We start from the raw sequence: 21,738 nt of genomic DNA on the forward strand, positions 1-21,738 counted from the left end.
AATAAAACAGAATAGTTCAAAGCCCAGGGTTTGTTTGAAGAAAGTTTGGGTCTTTTTATTTTTTTCCAAAGAAACAAAGTTTTAAGGTAGATTTATTTGAAAACTTTGTATGCATATGTCTTCAAATCGGTGTGCTTTGTTTGGAATTGTTCCCAGGACACTTAATTTTTATCAATAAAGCATGGAAATATTTTAGAACTGAAGCCCAGGCAGAGATGAATCCAACCTCTAAACTGTGCAAATTAACCCAGGTCTTGTGAAAAGGAACATATTCATCTCAATTATTTCTGGTTAAAACGCTAAAAGCCAGAAGAAACACTTCTCATCATGTTGTACCTCAGGCAGGAATTGTTTCTGGATTCCTAAGGTTTCCATCAATGTCATCCCATCTTGAAAGTTCTGCCCAGCATTTACTCATATTTTTTATGTCCATTTATCACTGATCCCTTGGTAGGGAAAATTAACTCCTATATTTCCTAATTAGGAAAAGAAGCAGAACTTCAATGGATCCAGTTTAATAGTTTCAGGTTCAGAAGAGTTGACAAATATCCATGGGATTTTTGAATGTATTGTTCTTTTTAATTTTAAATCCATTTTAATTTAAATCCAAAGACAAAGAGGTCCAACTTACATTTAGACTATTGCCCTCCTCACAGCACTACCTTGAATTAGTTTATTACATTCACACCCACTTTAATGCCCTTTTTGGTTGCTGAGACAGGACAGTATAAAAACGTTTTTATCTATATAATCATCAGAGCCAAAGGTATCTAGAAGACATGAGACGATGTAGTGTGACACTTAGAGATGGAAAAGTAGACTGGAAATGTTCTTCTGAGAAAAGACTGTAAATCTGGCCCATATACCTGTACTTTCAAAACCAGTATTTTACTTTAAGAGAGGGCTTAAGAGTTGTAAATAAACTTAACCCTGGAAGTCCTCTGGGAGGTGGAAAGTTAGCACTGCCTTCCTGTTTCCCAAGGGATGCTGCACAGAGCACAGCCAGGTTGCCAATTCTGCTGGTCAGACATGTGCCCACATGAGATGTCCCTTACTACCTGGTTAGCAGGGACACCTCAGGAAGTCCCAGCTGTGGTCCCACTGAATTCAAGGAGCATTTGAACATGGAGTTCAGATGAGGCAGGACCATTTGCTTATTCTCCAGCACCGATATAAGCTGTTAGTCTACTTTAATGCCAGAGTTTCAAAAGAGAAAACTATTGCATTACTGCCGAGGTTTTCTCTTACTGCTGTCCTGCATCATAGTTAATGTTGTATTTTTTGGTCTTAAAATACAAGCAGACTGCCTGCCAGCTCTGCTTCTCATAAATGTTCAGATGCTGCCAAAGCAAGATGAACTGCCGTTCAAAAATGCATCATGTTTTAGAATTGCCTTAAATGGCCCAACGTCCAGTCAAAATACTAATGGGACAGAGATATAGCTCTGATAATGCATTCTTTGCATGCTGAAGTCAGGTGGATTTTGAGAGATGATGTTCTGGGATAAATACTAACTGTGCCAGACAGTTTCCAGTCCTGTTTTTATACACTAAATACATCACACAGTCCACTAGTTACCTACCTTCTTTTATGCTATTTTCTTTCCTCTCAGAGGTGAATCTGGTGCTGGCAAGACAGAAAATACCAAAAAGGTCATTCAGTACCTGGCTGTTGTTGCTTCATCACATAAGGGCAAAAAGGACACCAGCATCACTGTAAGTGAGCTCTTCCGTATTCAACTCTTCTTCAAGCCTATTAGGATTGTACTGAGCTGATTGTGCTAACATCAAGTCAACATCTGTGGCTTGCCAAACATTTGACATATTAAGAGTACACAATTACATCACAGCTCTGAGTTTATGGAAAAAAACTTTTGTTTGACACCCTCTTAGGCATCAAATCAGAATGTACTTTGCTAGAAGAGAAATATTCATAGCTTTCCATATGCATAGCACCTATTTATATCCTTGCATGAAGGCCTTGAAGCCTGCAAGGGCTTGGGTCCTTATTTTACCCTTGGCCCTTGGCCCCTGGCAACTAAGAAGTTTGGGAAAGCCTTTAACTGACACATTATCAACTGCATCACAAGAATGAATACCAGCATTTGCCGCTTTTAGGAAAGGGTCCCCTGGCGCGACCCTCCGCTCCGGAGCCCTTCTTCTCGGTGTCTTCGCCGAAAAAATTTAAATTTAAAAATTTAAACTTCTAAAGTTTTGATTGGCTTTGCTAGCAAGCAAGTTTTCTTACTGACTAGCAAAAAGTTCCTGTACTTGCCTTTACTTTTTACTCTTCTGTCAGAATAATTTTGAGAGGCACAATTTTTTAAAAGTACTTGGTTCCTTCAAAACTTGTAATAAACTTGCCTTAGCGACTAAAGTTTGTTTTCTTACTCTGAACTGTAATAGGAGCTTATACCTGCTCAGTTCCCAGAGATGACTGGTGTGGCTGAGGCTCTCAACTGCCTTTGCTGTTTTCAATGATACAACTCCAGGTCCTACATCAGTTCCAGCCTTTTGAATGTTACTCAAAAACTTCTGCAAAAAAATGTAACAATTCACTTTTATGACAAATTAGGCTTAATTCAGGAAGACATTTCAGTGTGTCCCACATGCAAGGCTGAGTCCAAAATAAGTAATTAGTAGGGTAGTGGGAAATGAAGTGAAAATCTCATCACCACACCCGGTGCTGGGTCTTGCAGCTGCCCTTGCCTACCCTGTATACCAGCAGACAGAGGACTCCAGAGCACAGGGTGTGCAGCCGGGCCTCTTCCACCATAAATAATTGTTGTTTATGTACAGCAGATTCTGCTTTGGGGCAGGGGAGGGAGTAGATGTCCCTTTGGGTAATATTTTCTAGAAATCTGTGATTAAATTTAGTGGAAAGAGTCCAAGACTAAAGCCATAGTTTTTCTTTGTTGAATGTTTATGCAAAAAAAATATTTCTTCCTACTGAGTCCTGCTCAGTGGCTGGGGGAAAATTAACTTGGGATTTCAAGGCCATTCCTAATGGGCATGTAACCGCAGCTGCTGCTGACTCCTCTGGGGAATTACACGAGTCTCAGGATCAAACCGGCCCTGATACAGACCTGAAGGCAAATATCCACCACATGGAGAAAGTCTAAGTTGTTCTATTACATGCTAACAAATAGTAATTCAGTGACTGGGACTACTGACATTGCCATTTCAGTTGTTAAAAAGTAATGAATAGCAAAATGCCTCAGCTGCACCAGAGAAGAACTGGGGGTTTACCATAAAAATATCTGTCCTTGTCTGGTCCTGGGACACTAACCTGGGACTGGATCCAAATCCCATCCCTTTGCTTCAGGGTTTTTTTCCTTCAGTTAAAATGCTCTATATACGTTAATGGTATTTGTACTCTTGGTATGTCTGCAATAGATTGTTTTTATTTATATTCCTGGTTTATTTGCATGGAAACTGTGTATTGGTTATTTTAATACAGGAAAAACAATAAAAATGTCTGTGTAATGGAAATGATACTGACACTTTTTTTATACCACGTTATTCAATACAGCAAGGTCCATCTTTTTCTTACGTGAGTAACTTAGACTGTTTGATGTGTGTTTAAGGCACTGAGTGTAGATCTGCATGCTATTGTTGCACCTCGAAAATTTAAGAGAGATTTTGCTGAAATATGTTGTATGATATGATATGATATGATAAAAAGCAACAATAGCGCCAAATGCTCTCACAAATCAACCCTAACTGTGTCAGGCTCCACGGTGAAGAATGAGGTCTGACACAGGCAGGGTCATCTTTCAAATATCACTCTCTTCTATATGTGTGTGTTCAAATTGCCATAGTTTGAATGAAATTTCCCACGATCCTGAAAGAGCCACTCAGCCTGAAATTGAGCAACGTGATTTCTGAATGAAAATACCCAAATGCTTTCTGTGCTTCAGGTTGAACTTTTTAGGACTGTTGTGAAATAATTCCTAAACCTCACGGTGTTTGATTGATTTGTATGGCTGCATGCTTTCCATTTGATATTGCTTTCAGTTTTACATTTTCATGTAACTGTTGAGAATTGTTCACATTCACAAAAGTTAGCATGTTCTTAGCTTGCTGCTATGATGCATAACAGAGCAATTCCCACTGCAGCGTGTGTCTGCAGGTATGTTACAGCTATTTCTTACAGGCCCTCATTGTGGTGTGCTGTACCAGCATACCAATGCTTTGGGAATATAGGCAGGTTTGCTGGCATATTCCTTCTGTTTCTGTGCCAGGCAAATGGGACTTCTTTTTTCATGGGGTCTTTTACCACCCCATCCCCCATTCTGACCGCTGCCTCTCAGACTTTGGCTATGACAAAGGGCAACATGTTGCCCCTTAGTTAATTTAGTACTTCGTTGGACAAGCTCTCTGCAAAAAAAAATAATTCATTACTGGCATAGGCAATTCCGTGGAGTTCAGTGGATTTCCAGCTGCATGCAATGCTGCTAATTTGGAGCCACAGTTTTATACCCCAAGTTTATGGCATAGTTCAGTTCTCACTGGAGGCAGGTGGTATCTGTCTCTGTTTAGCAGACAAGGTGCTATTTTAGCCGTCATCATCTGATTTCAGCAACACCCTATGCTTACAGTGGAGTTTGTAAGTCTACAGAGTATAGCTGGAAAGAGTTGCTCAGTACAGGGAGACTTCAGGGACTTTTAGGAATTCATTATTTATTCTAGGACTCCTGTATCAGCTTGTTTGGAAATCTTCCTTCCCTTTTCCTTCATCTCTTAGGTAGTAAGTTTTGGGGGATTTTTGGTGGGGTTTTCTTTCCTTTTTTTCAAAATGCGGTCTTGATACATGCCTTAGTTCTCAAAAGATCTATGCTCTCAGGAAGGTGCTCATTCTCCTGTCTCCTGACCATGCAGATAAGTTTAGCCATTTGTTAACAATCTGTTGCTTTTTAATTATATTTTTGAGGTAGATTTCATCATTGCCATATAAATTAGAAGACATTCAGGAATGGCATTTAGATAAAGGTTACCAGTTTTGCACACTAATTGGGAAGCACTCAAATTTTCCAAATCATTTCCCCTAGATTCAACCTAAATATTGCCTTATTTTCTAATTAAAATTATTTAAATTATGTCATACTATCCATCAAGGACTTTTTCCTTTTCAGGGTGAGTTATTTGAAATGCATGTTACTGCAGAGTAGTACTCAAAGAACAGGATGACAAGGAGCAAATGTGAAAGTGAGCAACCTTAAAGGACATAGCTGAATGAAAACTTTAAAAAAAGCTGTATTCATAAGCAAAGGATTTTTTCAACTTAATTTATTTGTTTAGAAATAGGCGTATTAAATGCATGCTTGTTTCATTGCATGATTTGTTTCATTAGCAATTACCAATCACAATTAACGATATAATACAAAGTTTGTGTGTTTGCATGAGAATTCATTATCCTAGTTTGAAATAAATCAATGCATTTCCATATTTAACCTAAATAGCCTTGCATGGATCATTATTAATAGACTTGATGAAATCTGCTCTGTAGCTTTGTGCTGCATTACATTAAAATGATGTACAGACAGTGGCCCTCATAACCTGCAAGTTATTCTAATTACATCGTCATTTGCTAGCAAAGGATCTCAATAAACTAACTTGAAAGAGACATGCTAGAGGTTCCTTTAAGAATATCCCTTCTAAAAATTACATTAAACTGGAAAAAAAATATATTTGACATTGAATGACCCGTTTTTTTTTAAGAAAGGCCAGTCATGACGCTAAACAGATTAATCGACTTTGATCTGTCACAGGCAACAGTGCTGGAAAAGGGTCATGTATACAGGACAGCAGTCAACTGCACAAATATATAAACACAAAGATTAACAGAGAATGAAAACAAATCCGCATGAAGTGCAGTATTCAGAAAAAAAAAAGTTAGAGGCTTAAATTATCTTTCACGTTTTTCTCCAGTATACATGTGTTGGTTTTAATTAATTTAATTGTGAAGTTTAGGGTTAACTGCATCTGAATGAATTTTAGGGTGAGCTGGAAAAACAGCTTCTACAGGCAAACCCTATTCTTGAAGCTTTTGGAAATGCCAAAACTGTGAAGAATGACAACTCCTCCAGATTCGTAAGTAGGAGAAATCTCGTTGGGTCTATGTGAGTGGGAGGTACAGTGTCTCTTAAAACGCCATATACAGACAGTGGCCCTCATCAGTGCTTCTCTCTAAAGAGCATCTTAAAACTAATCCCTTAAAACCAGTTTAGAATTCCTCTCTGAAATAGGAATTTGGCCTTACAGAAGATTAAAGATCAAGCTCAAACTTGACAGTACCATTGTCCTGTCACAATTCAGCAGTGTATGTGTGGCCTTCCAGAGTCAATTCCTACTCCAGGACATATCCACCTCCAGATCTGCAAACAAAATCTGCACTTTCTTTTTCTTTGCACCACTGCTAAGTGTATATCCCATAAGCTGTGACTGTTATTTAGCAAGAGTGGATAATAGATTCAATTAAAAACTACAGGGGAAAAATTAAGAACAGTCATACAGATTCAAGTTAGAATTTCCTGGGAGTGCTGGCAGATGCTTCTTTTCCCTGCAGACCCTCTCTCCTCCTCCCTGCAAAATTCAGAGATCCATGCAGATGATCCTTAGCAGAGGGAGCTATGCAGATCCCTCATTGAACTTGTGGAAATCAAAGTAGAAAACAGATGTTGTCATATCCCCAGCTTCCAAACCCTGGTCCTGTAGGGAGGACTCCTTTCCCTCTAAGTGCCTGAACAAAATATGGGGGCAAATTTCTGCAGAGGGAATATCGGAGAAGCTCACTTCCTTTCAGGCTTTTCCACAAGTTGTCCCAGCAGGAGGGAAACAAGCATGTTATGCTTAAGAGGATGCTGCACAGGTCTTATCAAAGAGGCTAAATACTAATGTTGGAAAATCTGGCATAACCTGAAAGAACAGCCCAATCCAGATCTTCTTTTCATTCACAGGGCAAATTCATCCGCATCAACTTTGATGTGACAGGCTACATTGTCGGAGCAAACATAGAGACTTGTATCCTTTTCAGTGAGCTGCACTGGAAGCTAACTAGGGTGAGCAGAAGGAAGTAAGATAAACAAGCTCCATTACATGTCTAAGAAAGGCAAATATTGCTGAGGCTGGTATAAACAAAGATGGAGGGAAGTGGCTCCATTTATGCTGATACCAGCTTCTCAGTTTGTCTTACTCTCATGTTTACATTTTCAGGTCTGTTTTCTCAGCTACAGGAAAGCGTGCTATTCCCCGTATACAGCTTCAGAAAATGGAAGCACCATACTTAAGGCAACGGCTGGGGATTTTAAAAGCAGAGTCCCAATAACACGATAATGTGTTTTGTGGTTAAGATTGCATGCAATCTTGAGAGCTATGCAGTCGTTTTGTTTCATATCAGTGTGATCCTGCATGGGTCACTCCGATTCCCTGTGGTCTACAATTCCAGCTGCATAAAAAGTTTTGAAACTTTACTGTTTCTTACTGGTGCCAAAACAGGCACTTTGAAAAAACACTGAATACTTGGTATCATCACTACAGTTTACCCAGGAACTCGGAGAGCGCTTCCCAGTTTTCAAATCCAGGTTTGGCACTTTGTCCCGGCCCTGACCGCAGGTTGGGATGAAATCCAGACGCTCAGTACGATCTCACCCTCCGCCCTGTGCACCCTGGCTTCTGCAAAGAAAGGCTCCTGACCTTGCAGACTGAATGATCAAGCCTGAGGCTGCACATCCCCTGCTGTTTAGGTATAGCAAAGGTCATACATGTTGTACTGCGATAAAGGCATCCCAAGAAAAAGCGTTGACAATAACTTGTTAAGGGATTAGCCTGTGTGACAGCTTTCTAGTTCATGTCTGGAGGATTGAAGGGTCATTTTAATAAAAGTAATATACCTTTCCCTTCCACCTCTCTAAAGACTTTATATTAATAAAGATAAGAGGGACAGGAAAAGCCAGAGAACATGGTGCGGTCAGAAAAGCTGTCTTAGAATCCTTACAGTACCTCTCCCTTTGTCAAACCAAGGAACAATTTATCCTGAAATTGGCTTGATCTCTGCATATTTTGTTACAATATCATGGTCAGAAATTACATGTTCTGGAAATTCACTCAACTGAAGTGAAGCAAGTATTTTGCCAGTGCTAATGCCCCAGAGAGCATCAACTGCTAGATATTTCCAGAGAACTTATCTGCTCTGGATGCTAAACATGGCCCTGCTGTTTCAAATGACACACCCAGAGCTGTGAGCTATATATCAATAACCCCGATGTGTATTTTCAGGAAAAAAGTGCAGGCATTTCAGAGAAATTCAGCTTATTCTGACTTTGCTTGCTTGCCAAGTACTGTTGCCTCTTCTCTTGGTTATGTTTATGAGATAGTGTGTTTTAATGAACAAATTAATATGCAGCTAGCAATTAGTGCTGCATTGCTTATTTTTGCATAGAGAAGGAGGTGCATGCTCCAATAAATAAGAAAGATGCAGCTATAAAGAAGGAGCTTATCTCTGGGGTGTAGCATCAAGCAACAAAAAGTATATCTTTCTGCTTTCATGTTGACAAGTGAACTTTAGAAAAAATCAGGGTTTCATTTTTTTGGTCTTAACTGAAGTTTTATCTATAGCACTATAGCTTATAAAGTGAATCACTGACCGATTTTAAAATACTTACACTATTGCCAATTTCATTTTTAGTAGTTTATAGTAACAAAAATGGACCATAAATAAAATTTGATTTTATTGCTTTTATACCTACAATACTGACCTCAAGAGCTTTTTTTTCCAGAAGCCCCACCTTAAGTTGAAACAATCATATTGTAAAAGTAGTGTGAATTGTATTGTGCATGCTACTTTTATATATCTGATTTTAGAAGCATTTATGTCTATTGTGGTGCTCATTGCCATGATTACCAGCATTTACCATATAATAAGAGGTAGGAAATTGGTCTGCTCATTGTGGTGAGAATTATACCAATATCAGAGCCCCTGCCACAGGATTAGATGCATGTTCATGTTAGACAAGCTCGTGGCAAATATTTCATCAATGCTCTTGATGGTTCTGAGGCTGATGGCACAATTAAGGAAGGACTGAAATATGTTACTGATTTTTTTTAACACACTGAAAAACAGATTTGCTTGAAAAATCCCGTGCTATTCGTCAGGCTAAAGATGAGCGAACGTTTCATATCTTTTACTATTTGATTGCTGGAGCTTCTGAACAAATGAGAAGTAAGTTACTTGCTAATGATTCTTAGATCTCATTCAACAGTCTGAGCAATGGCTTACTTAAGTAATTTATCTTAACTTCTTTAATTGTATGTCATTCAATCCTTTCTATAAATAAACAGCTCTTTGGCTATAGAAAATAATTCTCCCAAGTGAATTATAAGAAAACTTCAATTGATGTCCACCTGTTTGAGCCAGGTTGTTTACAGTTTACAGGATGTTTCAATTTGCAGGAGATGTAAGCCCATTCAGATCCCATCTTGAATGATATCGAGAAGATGAATAGGGAAGAGTTATTATTTTTTACACAAAAGAACTTGGGGTTCCCAATAAAAACATTGGCTTGCGGTTTTCAAATAACTTAAGAGAATGTCTTTCCTACAGCACATTATTACACTGTGAAACCCATAGCTTAAGAATGCTGGGAAGTAAATGGATCCAAAAAAAGGATTAGATATAATATGCATTGGAATATCATGGTTCAAATACGACATCTTTCGCTAACTCACTGGTTGCCAAAGAATGAATAAAGCAATGGATAAGTCTGTATTTTCCCTGGTTTTTATGCTCCTTTACCTATGAATCTGTTGTTGGCCACAGTATAGGGCTGAAGAGGCTTTTGGTCTAGCCCACTACAGTTGTTACTTGGTTCCATTCCTATTATTGCCTGATATAAATCCCCACAGGGAGAAGTGCAACTCTGAGTAGGTTACACATGGCATTAAATGAAAGAATTCTGCGACGAATGGCTCAGGTTTGAGTCGATAGCTTGCAAAATTCCAGGGGAATTCCAGAGGGGCAGAGACATTCCCCAATTAGTAATGAAAACTGGAAAGTTAACACAATCAAGCTTGCTAAATGAAAAGTTATTTTGAAAATATTTGTGTACCACAAAACCCTAAACTCCTCATACAAGCAGAGTCTTCCTTTGGTGAAAACACTGGGGTTTCTTCTGTTGATCATTGGGATAACTCATGAACTAAGAGCAGTAAGCTGATGCACTTAGATAAGGCTTTTCTTCTTTGCTTTTTAGATGATCTGTTGCTGGAAAGCTTCAACAATTACACTTTTCTATCTAATGGCCACGTGCCTATTCCTGCTCAACAAGATGATGAGATGTTCCAGGAGACCTTGGAAGCCATGACAATTATGGGTTTTACTGAGGAGGAACAGATAGGTGAGGATTGTTAGCAAGATTGTATTCAAGGTATACATCTCCAAGTGACACTATATAGAGATGCAAATGCACAGAGGTTAATTTTGTCCAGAATAATCAGTTTGCAAAATATGCATATGAAGTAAGATTCTACATTCATATAAGAAAATTAATATTATTTAGATTTTATGTCCATGATTCTCTGGAGAATTGCGATCTTGCATGAACCACCAGCTGGAGGATTCTAAATGTACCCATGTTATTTAAGCTCTTTGCCTCTTATTTCCTCTGTGTAAAACTATTACCAACCATCACCTAGCTCCTGTTTCTAAGAAGTGTGAATTAGTGCCCATAGACTTCCATCCTTTCCAGGGGGTATTAGGTTAATTATACCATAGATGTCTCATGGAAAGAGAATGAAGGTTGTCTCATAAGGTGAAACTTCTCAAGCACAAATTTGTTTCTACCTCACCTTAAGAATAATACGGGAACTCAGTTCTGCATGATCAGGAGAGACACAAGATCAAGGCAAGACCTAAATACAGGATCAAGATCACATAACACAAGCAGCCTGGTCAGAGCCAGTAACAAGCAGCAACCAAACTGGTGGCAGTACAGTGACAGAAGAGAACGTAAACCAGCAGCATGAATCTGGGAGGGAGGATAGAAGGGGCTGAGAATAGACTGGCAGTGAAGACACTGAAACTGCTGCTCTAGATCAGTAACACAAAACATTGCAGCCTCCTTGGAATCATTGCCACCATTGTATTAAACAGGGTGATGCTTCAGGAAGTCTTGTGAGTATTAGGGTGACCGTTCCTGCCTTGCAAGGAGATCCAATTATGATCTACTACATTTAGGTTGTTGTTAGAAAAGTTCTACTTAGAAAATTACTACAGTGGCTTACCTTTTCCCATTGCTGCAGTGGGTACCAGTGGGAGCAGCTGAAGCCAATAATGAAAACTGCAAACCACCTCCTTCAAAGGTTTAAACTGGCAGCACTTGCTGGAAACACTGTGAAAGAAATATTGAAGAATCACCACCATTATTGAAAAACAGTATATATCACCAAAGATAAATTATCTCTGTGGTGCACAGAACAAGTAGTGATGCACAGGGCAGCTCTATACAGTAATTTAAACATGGATCAAAGAAAATAATTGTCACAATATTTTGCTGTCCATCTGAATGACAAATTGCAAGGCTTTTTCTTATAAGTCTTATAAATTCCAGAGACCTGCTTGTAGGAGGAACATAACACGCACTCCTGACCCATTTGAATTCTACAGCATTGATGCAGTTGTCAGTATGCAAAAGTATGAGAACACATGGTGTTTTGAAAGGTAATTTGTGTTTATGAAAGGGAAGATTTCCCACTTAGAACTCCATACATACCCACAATAGACTACTGAATTCAAGCCAGCTCTAACAACAGTAATGACCATTTAAAGCCATTTTTTCAGAACTTTCAAAAACTAGCATGAAAAAGTTGCAAAATATTGTGATTTAATTTTGGAAGAAGGAACAGGCTCAAATAGCTCATATTTGTATTCACTGAGAAAAGACAAATGAAAACAAAGAGCACGCACCACCAACTAAACTATTTTGAAAATGCGGGCCTGCCAAAAACTTCTGTCTGCATAGGTTTTACCTCTCACTGTTCCTGGCAGTGTGCAGGGCTTCAGCTGGTGCATGCCAGTGTGCATTGCCCATGGATGCAAACTGCCATGTCCCAAGTGACACCTGGTGGCAGAAACAGAATCACCCCATCATTTGAGCCTTGGACCAGCTGTGGCAGCCAGGAGCAGGAGCAGAGCTCCATCACATCCCACTCCTGCAGCAGTGACTGAGGGATGCTGAGAAAAAAAATGTCTTGCCTTGAAGGACAGCAGTGCAAATCCCAGCCTTGGAAAATTCAGATGATGCTACTGATGAAGACTGGTTCGTTCTCCTGCCAGAGCATGTGTATTGGCGTTGACAGCAGCATTCTCCATTACAACAACAGGAGCTGTTATATTACCGTCTGAACCCCTTTGATTTTATGCTGTAAAATGTAAGCCCATTAGGGCAGTATTCTTCTCCTGTGTAGGTTTACCAAATAAGCAAATAGAATTCCCTAGATTGATACAAGCTCATCTGTAACATATCAGATTTTACTTCCTGAAGTTAGGTGACATCATATTTATATATATTTTAGTAATCAAACATTAGTCAACTACTTTTCTGTACTTTGACACTAATCCTTCCAAGATTTGTATACCTTTGATTTTAGTTGCACAACTAAATATCCACACGTTCCTGCATAACTGGACCTTCAGAAGTGCCACACATTTTTGAAGCTGATGGTAATACATAGAATTTTTTTTTATTTTAAAGACAGAGACACAGATTGTCAGGTAACTGAGCAGGGAAGATGCTACAGGCCACTGTGAGTGGAACATGAATTCCTGAGACTTGGGGGTCTGCCTGGGGAGCCAGCACAACTTAGCTTGGAGGTGCTGGTGTTCCCAGACTGGCCTGTGGATGCCACTGCACAGATTGTTGTGATGCTGCTCAATCAGCTCTCAAACTCCTGCAGTTAATGGCACAATCTTTTAAAGCACATCTAGCTCCTGCCATAGAGGTACAGACTACCATAGGCAATAGAATGAATCTTCATTATTGCAGAGAAAGGAGCTTTCAAAATGTGTCTGTTCTGTTCCTCATTTATATTATCTGTTTCTCTTACAGCTATACTGAGGGTTGTTTCATCTGTCCTACAACTGGGTAATATTGTCTTCAAGAAGGAGAGAAACACTGATCAAGCTTCTATGCCAGACAATACTGGTATGATTTGCCACTTAAAAAATCTAGTTAACATTAAGAAATTAATAAAATAGCAGTTGAGTAAGCACTCTTTATCAGTATTTTTTATTTAATTGTTATTACTTCACAGGCTTCAAAAGATAACTATACTTAAAATCAGCTTAATTATCATTACCTTCCTAGTAACCTACCTACCTTGAATCCATAAATTGATGAACAGTGAATTTGCTGCTTGGATCATAAATCGTACTTTTATGGGAAGTGGCATCTCTTGTACATACAATAGAGGAGCTTTTAAGGAAGATAAATAACTTCACATACTTGCTGAGCTGCTTGTATTCACACTTACTGACCTGCTAAGAGAAAATTCAATGTGAAATAAAATGTCACTCTTTTATTCTAGCTGCTCAAAAGGTGTGTCACCTGATGGGGATTAATGTGACAGATTTCACAAGATCTATTCTAACCCCAAGGATCAAAGTAGGACGAGATGTTGTTCAGAAGGCGCAGACCAAAGAGCAGGTACCTACTTGCAGTCTGCTCAGCTCTCCTGAAACTATTCTCCTTTCTTCTTTTTTTCTTACATCTTGTCTAAAGCAAAATGTCAGTTATCTGTCTTTACAGAAAATAGCAGCTAATTGGGTTTCTTCTTTCACTTACAATTTTCTCTTCTTTTTTTCAGGCAGACTTTGCCATAGAGGCTTTGGCCAAGGCACAATTTGAACGTCTTTTCCGTTGGATTCTAGCTCGCGTAAACAAAGCTCTCGATAAAACAAAAAGACAAGGCGCTTCCTTCTTGGGGATACTCGATATTGCTGGATTTGAGATCTTTGAGGTCTGTACTGTGGGACACAAGCTGGCTAAACTCCTTATCATCATGCAGTGGGCTGGACACAAGATGACAAAAATCTAAGTTCAGAGCCACAAAACCAATTTGGTTCTTTCAAGCTGGCTAGCAGCCCATGGCCAGCACAACTTACAGGCCTACTACACCTGGCTGCTTGCCTTTCCCTTGGGCAGGAAGGGCTGGCAGCATGCTCCTGCTGGGCTCCTGCGGGGCTCAGTGTTTACAGGCAGGGTCCACTTTTTATGGTTTATTGAACAGGTCCCAGTACAAAGTTTTACCACTTGAGAACTTACTGTTAGTTTTCAAGACCTTATATATAAAAAAATATGGATAAATTTGAATTATTGTAATATACAAAAAGAAAGAGAAGACAGCAAATTTAATCTTGTCATTTAAGTTCCGTCTTGAAGGTCTCTTTCTAACATTAGCAATTCACTTTTTTCCTCTTCACAGATCAATTCCTTTGAGCAGCTGTGCATCAATTACACTAATGAGAAACTTCAGCAGCTTTTCAACCACACAATGTTTATATTGGAGCAAGAGGAATACCAGCGAGAGGGCATTGAATGGAATTTCATTGACTTTGGCCTTGACCTGCAACCTTGCATTGAGCTGATTGAAAGACCAGTAAGATTATATCTCTATAGGTGGGCTACTACATACAATGCAACAGGGTCAGTTATGTATCAGTACAGCAATAGAGCTATTTAAGGTATTTCAGACCCTTTGTTGCCTGGGAGGATTTGTAACATAACGGATAAAGAAGGTGGTGCTCGCGCTTTGTCTCTGCCTGTGATGATACTAATCTGATATTGCTCACTTTGCAGACCAACCCTCCAGGTGTCCTGGCTCTCCTGGATGAAGAGTGCTGGTTCCCCAAAGCTACTGACACATCCTTTGTGGAGAAACTATGTCAAGAGCAAGGCAACCATCCCAAATTCCAGAAGCCCAAGCAGCTCAAGGATAAAACAGAGTTCTGCATAATGCACTATGCAGGAAAGGTACTAGACAGATCGAACTATTTTGACATAGGGAACTTTGATTCTTTGATGCCCAGATGGCAAAAAAGATACAGTCTGGTACCTGCATTGATAAGGGATGGCTTTCATTGTATAATGTATATAATAAGTGCTTTAATTACATAACACATGAAATAAGATCTACAAAACATTCATAGTTGTGCTAAGCTCACATGAAAACAAAAATAACCAGCACCAGGGTTATTGAAATTCCAAGTAATTTTGATTCCTTTCTAACAGGCAGGGTTTTTTAAAGGCAGGCACCTGCCCTGACATGGATATGTCTGCAAAAAGCTTTTCAGATGCTAGTACATGTAAGAATAAATACTCAACTCAGCTCTCAACCACAGAAAGCTTTTCACATTATTATTATTATTTGTATGATTTTGTATTAATTCAGTGCTCTGTGTTCTTGGACACTCCAGATATCTTTATCAAGAACAGATTTTTGATGTAGCACTGTTGCCTGCAGGTTACCTACAATGCAACTGCCTGGCTCACAAAGAACATGGATAACAGATAAATTTGTAGCAGACCTTTGGAAAGACGGTATGAATCACGACTCCAAATCAGTAATGCGGTTTAAAGGGAGAAACTTCTACTAGAACTTTTTGACAGCCATCCCTTGCTGGCAGGACACAAGTGTGAAAATGATAAGCATAGAAGAGACTGAATTAAGAAACAAGAATAATGTGTTCTAAAGATATCTTTATAGAAAGTATCATTAGATAGTTTTAAGTACTATCAAAAGATTTCCTTACTTAATAGTATTCAGCAACAGAATAAAAATTATTCATTACGCTCTTATAATGTTGCTGAGTATGTGATATTACAGACATCATTTAATACATGTTATTGTTGGGTTTTATGAATGATTTCACTTACACACTCCAGAAGTCCTGCACAGTTCCCTCCAGCGATGTATAATCTCGGCTAAACTCCACCAGAATAATGTTTGCATGCATATGAACTCCTTCATTTTTTAAAAGTTTATATGGATCTGTAACACATATACTACAGTATAAATATTTAATACATGGACATAAATGTGCATGCAAACACCAGCAAGATGGCTCTGAATTATCAAATACTGAGGGAGATTATTAGGTAGACTTTGGGAAGCACTGGGTAACAGATGAGAGTCAAGAGATATCGTTGTTCCTGGTTCTGACACCAACCTATCAATTGGGTATTTTGCAGAAGGACTGTCCTTTTTAGAGCAAACATAAAATAAAATATATTCTGTGTATTCAGTTGCTCCATTCTGTCATTAATTAACAAAGATCCTCATTTTCATGTTTGACAGAAGTAGACTATTTACCCAGAAGGCTCTTCTAGTGCTTCTGTTAGTATGTTTCTACTGCATCAAAAATATATTAGTCCTCTTTGGAAAACTGCTGTTTAACAATGCTAGTGATAGGTGTAATGTGAAGCAAGGACAGTTTATGTAAGTAGATCCATTCATATTTTCTTTTATATTTCAGTGGACCGTATAGTTGGGCTGGATCAGATGGCTAAGATGACTGAAAGCTCGCTCCCTAGTGCTTCAAAAACCAAGAAAGGCATGTTCCGTACTGTTGGACAACTCTATAAGGAGCAGCTGACCAAACTGATGACCACCTTAAGGAATACAAATCCCAACTTTGTTCGCTGTATCATTCCAAATCATGAAAAAAGGGTAAATTTCAAATGATCAGTTTTCAGACTCCTGGCACATTATTCATGTTGTGCTGATCACTGTACCAGCACATTGCAGAGCTGAATGATGTCTTCAAACATAGATATGCAGCCAATAATGTTCTTGCAAGTTTCTACTGTGTTAAAAGTACTTTCTGTTCCCTTTTCAGGCTGGCAAACTTGATGCCCATTTAGTGCTGGAGCAGTTGCGCTGCAATGGTGTCTTGGAAGGTATTCGTATCTGCCGGCAAGGATTCCCCAACAGGATTGTCTTCCAGGAGTTCCGTCAGCGGTAGGAATCCCTCACTCAGTCCTAACTCTGGGTTTAATACTAGTGTAATACATGTTTGTACAAAATAATCTGATGTGTTTCAACCTCCCTAACATCCATGTCTTTTGGCAGATATGAAATTCTTGCTGCAAATGCTATTCCTAAAGGATTCATGGATGGGAAACAGGCTTGCATACTGATGGTGAGGAAAGCATTTTTGATTCTGTTGATAATCAGGTCTATACTTCTTATATAAAAGCTGTTGGAAGTGAACAGAAATGAGAAGTAATTTTTAATACCTTAAACCTCAACACTGGAATTAACAAATACTCCTGGTTTCCTCCAGATCAAAGCATTAGAACTTGATCCCAACTTGTACAGAATTGGACAGAGCAAAATCTTCTTCAGAACTGGCGTTCTGGCTCACCTGGAAGAAGAGAGAGACCTGAAGATCACAGATGTTATTATTGCCTTCCAGGCTCAGTGCCGAGGCTACCTAGCAAGAAAGTAAGAATATGTACTAACAAAAATAATGTCTTCTGCAGCAGAGTATCTACAGTAGCCCTTAGTTCTCTGCATAACAAACTGAAGATATTAAGACATTTTATTATTAACTATTATTTGTACTGCATTAGAACTCAGCTTGTGTCCAATGAAGGACTCGCTTCCTGCCCAGAAGAGGCTTATTAGTATAATTACAGGGAAGCAATAACATTGTGAGGCTACTTACACCCTCTGTACAGTAAGCTCTCTGAGGCAATGACCTACAATTGAAACATGTGTTTGTACAAGTGGGAGAAGGAACATCCTGGCCAATGACTGGAGTCTTATGCACTATTACAAGTAGCAGCACCACTGGCACTTGTGAAACATAAAATATGGAGTGCAAACAGCTAAAAAAACAAGACAAAATAAAGCCAGAAAGCTAAACAGAGTTATCACTTTTCCTCAAGAAAGCACAGGCACTGTTTAAGTGACAAAAGAATTTGTGCCAGACTTCTCAAACCACGTGGCTAATCAGCAGACTCTCATGCCAGAGTTTCTTTGCTTAATATGTGTATCTTGCAGACACCATGCATTCTCAGACTGAACCAATTTGTTTTTAATCACAGAGCCTTTGCCAAGAGACAGCAACAGCTGACTGCAATGAAGGTTATCCAAAGAAATTGTGCTGCTTACCTGAAGCTGAGGAACTGGCAATGGTGGAGACTGTTCACTAAAGTGAGTGATGGCTATCAGTAAATCTCCTCAGCTTTCCAAAAGAAATGAAATGCACAAAATACTGAGGCGTATCATGTCAGGCACACTCCTTGCTCCAAAGTCCATTGCAGCTGATGGCAAGAGCCTCATTAGCTTCACAAAATTTTTAGTTAGAGATAACAATGTTATATAACTATCCAGAGTAAGTTAGTTCCAGCTTAAGAAGAAAACAAACTGGTTAAGCAGAGATTCATAAAAGATTTTGCATGTTTGGGGACATTTTAATTGCCAAAATTGAAATAATTTCATAGGGGTGGATAACAAGACAGAGTAAAACTTAGTTTTGTGAACATGCATAGTTATGTATCTTTGGGGGACTCAGTAGCTCAGAAGTTCCCTAACTGGGACACTAAACATCCTCCTGCTGGGCACTCAAGCAAATTAAGTCTATTTTCCTAGTGAAGAGGCCTGGTTGGTTTGGGGGTTCTTTTTGTTTGGTTGGTTGTTTTGGGGTTTTTTTTCCAAGAATGGCCTTCAGTTTGGATTCATAAATCTGTTCCAACTTGCATTGATAGCAACCTCCTCTGCAAGCAGAAATAGGCCTGCGTGTGTACATTGCCTTTCTATGCAGATGTAGCTTTTGTACATTATCAATGGACAAAACCAGGCTTGAAACCATTCAAAAAGTGACACTATTGGAAGCTCACAAGGCTCCAAGAATTAACAGAGATGGCCAAGAGCAACACTGCTGAGGCTTGCTGGTTTAAAGATACTTACATCAAGCTCAGCTGGACATTACTTGTCTGCTACCTAAGCAACAACAGACAGCACTACCATTAGTGCCAGTCAGCCTGGCACTTTTAGGTACTGTGCTCAGTAACATAAATACTGACAGGAAATTTTCTTAATAAAACTTATTTTCAGGTGAAACCACTCTTGCAAGTCACCCGCCAAGAAGAAGAAATGCAGGCCAAGGATGAAGAACTACAAAAAACTAAGGAAAGACAACAAAAAGCAGAGAGTGAATTGAAGGAGCTGGAACTGAAACACACACAGGTGATTTGCAGCTCTGGGCCTCTGGGAAATGCTAGCTGTTCTTTCACCATTTCTAGAAACTCTTACAATAAAGGTGTCTTTTTTATTTTTACTTGTGATTGTACTCACCACAATGGTCCAGAACAAAAGTTCAGTGCAGACAAACTCCCAGTTACTTCAGCTGAGGCCTAACCAGTTCTACCAGAACCTGTGGTAGAACTGCCTGCCTGTGCTCTAGGCCTATCTCATAAAAAGACACTGTGGGTCAATTCACAATCCAAGTCTAAACTTCCTATCCATTTTATTTGCATAGCTTTGTGAAGAGAAGAACCTCCTTCAGGAACAGCTTCAGGCAGAAACTGAACTGTATGCTGAAGCTGAAGAGATGAGAGTCCGTTTAGCTGCTAAGAAACAAGAGCTGGAAGAGATTCTGCATGAGATGGAAGCCAGAATTGAGGAAGAAGAGGAACGCAGCCAGCAATTGCAAGCAGAAAAGAAAAAGATGCAACAACAAATGCTGGTGAGGAGGCATAAGTAACAAATACAGACAATAACTTGTATCTCACAGAGAAAAAATGGAGACTGGCAAACCTCAGATCCTATAAAAGGGCTTCCTATGCAGCCCTCTGCAGAATATGTCTGTGCTGCTGAAGTAACAACAACCAATTGATGCTCTTTCCTCCAGAGTTCTCTTCCTCATCTCAATTTTAATAATCTTTTCTCTAAAAAATTATTTTAACAAAGCTTTCCTTCTAAATCACCAAGCATTACAGATTGTTTAGTTCTTAATAAAAACAAGTCTACAACATAGCCCACACACAGTGACAAACATTAAGCATTTCCTATAATCCTAAGCAGTATTTTAGTTCCAGAATTCATATTTTGTGCGTTTCTTTTTCCCCCAAAAAGGACCTTGAAGAACAGCTAGAAGAAGAAGAAGCTGCGAGGCAGAAACTGCAACTTGAAAAAGTAACAGCAGATGGCAAGATAAAGAAAATGGAAGATGATATTCTCATAATGGAAGATCAGAACAACAAGCTAACCAAGGTAAACACTGTGGATCCATTTGCTTACTTTGTGGAAACAGCGCAAGATGAAAGAAAACCTTATTTTCTGCTAGAACAATGGGAATACTCTTGACAATGTAGTCTCATGGGTGTAGAGATTCACCAGACCATCAGTCCAGCCACTATCAAACAACTTTCTGATAATTTTTCCATGCTCATTTAAACAATTCAAAATTGTGTAAAACTAGACAAAACTTCCACAATCAGTGGAAGACATGTCGTCTTGGCCCCAAGCACAGTAAATAATCCTCTTGGTTTTAAACTAATTTCAACCAAACTTCATTATTAAAACTGGCAGTAAGCATGTATTCCAGTACTTTTTGAAAGGGGATGCTCCTCAGAACTGGGCCCTGTACTTACCAGCCATTAGAGTCAGTACAGGATTCTACTAGCAGCAGATGAGAGAATATGGAAGTTGTAGACACCACTCCTCAGCTCCTCTGTAACTGACAAATTGAAATTTATCACTACAATCTCAAGAAACACAGCATAAAAAGAGAGTATCTTGGACATTTTTAGTTGGCAAAGAGTTGATTCACGATCACCAATGACAGACACTTTTGTTAACGGAAGTATTTTATTTTTCTTAAGGAAAGAAAACTCCTTGAGGAAAGAATAAGTGATCTAACAACAAATCTCGCAGAAGAAGAAGAAAAAGCTAAAAATCTTACGAAGCTGAAAAACAAGCACGAATCTATGATTTCAGAACTCGAGGGTAATGTGAACAAATTGGTTTATATCAGGTTTTTTGCCTTGGCGCACAACAAAACAACATAAGCAGAATCTGGAGAGAACTTCTGAAAAATTTGTGGGGTGTTTTCCAAATTTCTTAGGCTGAAGCCATTTTGTGAGTGAGAATCATCAAAACCCCAGGGTGCATAAGCCATAGCTACTTTTTTTTTTTTTTTTTTTTTTTTTTTACATAAAGAAAGAGTAGAGGAGAGAGAACTGAGAAAACATTAATGCTTCTTCTGGAGAAAGATAGATAAACAAATTATTCTTTTGGGTGGCTAGATATAAGTGATGAAAGTAAGGCATAGCATGTTGCTTCAGAAAAGCAGTGACTTGTAGTTAAATGTATGGCCTCACTGGAGGCCAGTACATTTTTTTTGCCTAAGTTCAAGATCAGATTAAGGACTCCTTGCACTAACACACTCCCATGACCAAAATTCTTACTTTTGCAGTGCGACTGAAGAAAGAAGAGAAGAGCAGACAAGAACTGGAGAAAATTAAGAGGAAGTTGGAAGGGGAGTCGGGTGATCTACATGAGCAAATAGCAGAGCTGCAGGCACAAATTGCTGAGCTGAAGGCACAACTAGCCAAGAAGGAGGAAGAGCTGCAGGCTGCTCTAGCCAGGTATTCACTCCTGATCTGCACACAGGTTGAAAACCCAGGCTGGAACATATGTCTCTCCCCTTCCCAGACACTGAGATGCTGCAGCCATA

At 39.1% G+C, this 21,738-nt stretch overlaps 1 protein-coding gene across 1 annotated transcript in view; it reads left to right on the forward strand.

Moving 5' to 3' along the window:
* MYH11 (myosin heavy chain 11) overlaps positions 1-21,738 on the forward strand; it is a 54,957-nt gene that overhangs the window by 19,773 nt on the left and 13,446 nt on the right. The window contains 23 exon segments of the mRNA XM_009639567.2: positions 1,613-1,715; positions 3,532-3,552; positions 6,000-6,092; positions 6,959-7,022; positions 9,121-9,219; positions 10,250-10,393; positions 13,103-13,198; positions 13,581-13,699; positions 13,860-14,012; positions 14,478-14,651; positions 14,852-15,025; positions 15,516-15,556; positions 15,558-15,592; positions 16,528-16,721; positions 16,891-17,012; positions 17,124-17,193; positions 17,338-17,498; positions 18,104-18,212; positions 19,116-19,247; positions 19,540-19,746; positions 20,136-20,273; positions 20,885-21,008; positions 21,478-21,649. Coding sequence (XP_009637862.1) covers positions 1,613-1,715; positions 3,532-3,552; positions 6,000-6,092; positions 6,959-7,022; positions 9,121-9,219; positions 10,250-10,393; positions 13,103-13,198; positions 13,581-13,699; positions 13,860-14,012; positions 14,478-14,651; positions 14,852-15,025; positions 15,516-15,556; positions 15,558-15,592; positions 16,528-16,721; positions 16,891-17,012; positions 17,124-17,193; positions 17,338-17,498; positions 18,104-18,212; positions 19,116-19,247; positions 19,540-19,746; positions 20,136-20,273; positions 20,885-21,008; positions 21,478-21,649 — 2,745 coding nt within the window.

This window comes from Egretta garzetta, unplaced genomic scaffold, assembly GCF_000687185.1.
Source record: "Egretta garzetta isolate BGI_Z169 unplaced genomic scaffold, ASM68718v1 scaffold575, whole genome shotgun sequence".
Lineage (NCBI taxonomy): Eukaryota > Metazoa > Chordata > Aves > Pelecaniformes > Ardeidae > Egretta > Egretta garzetta.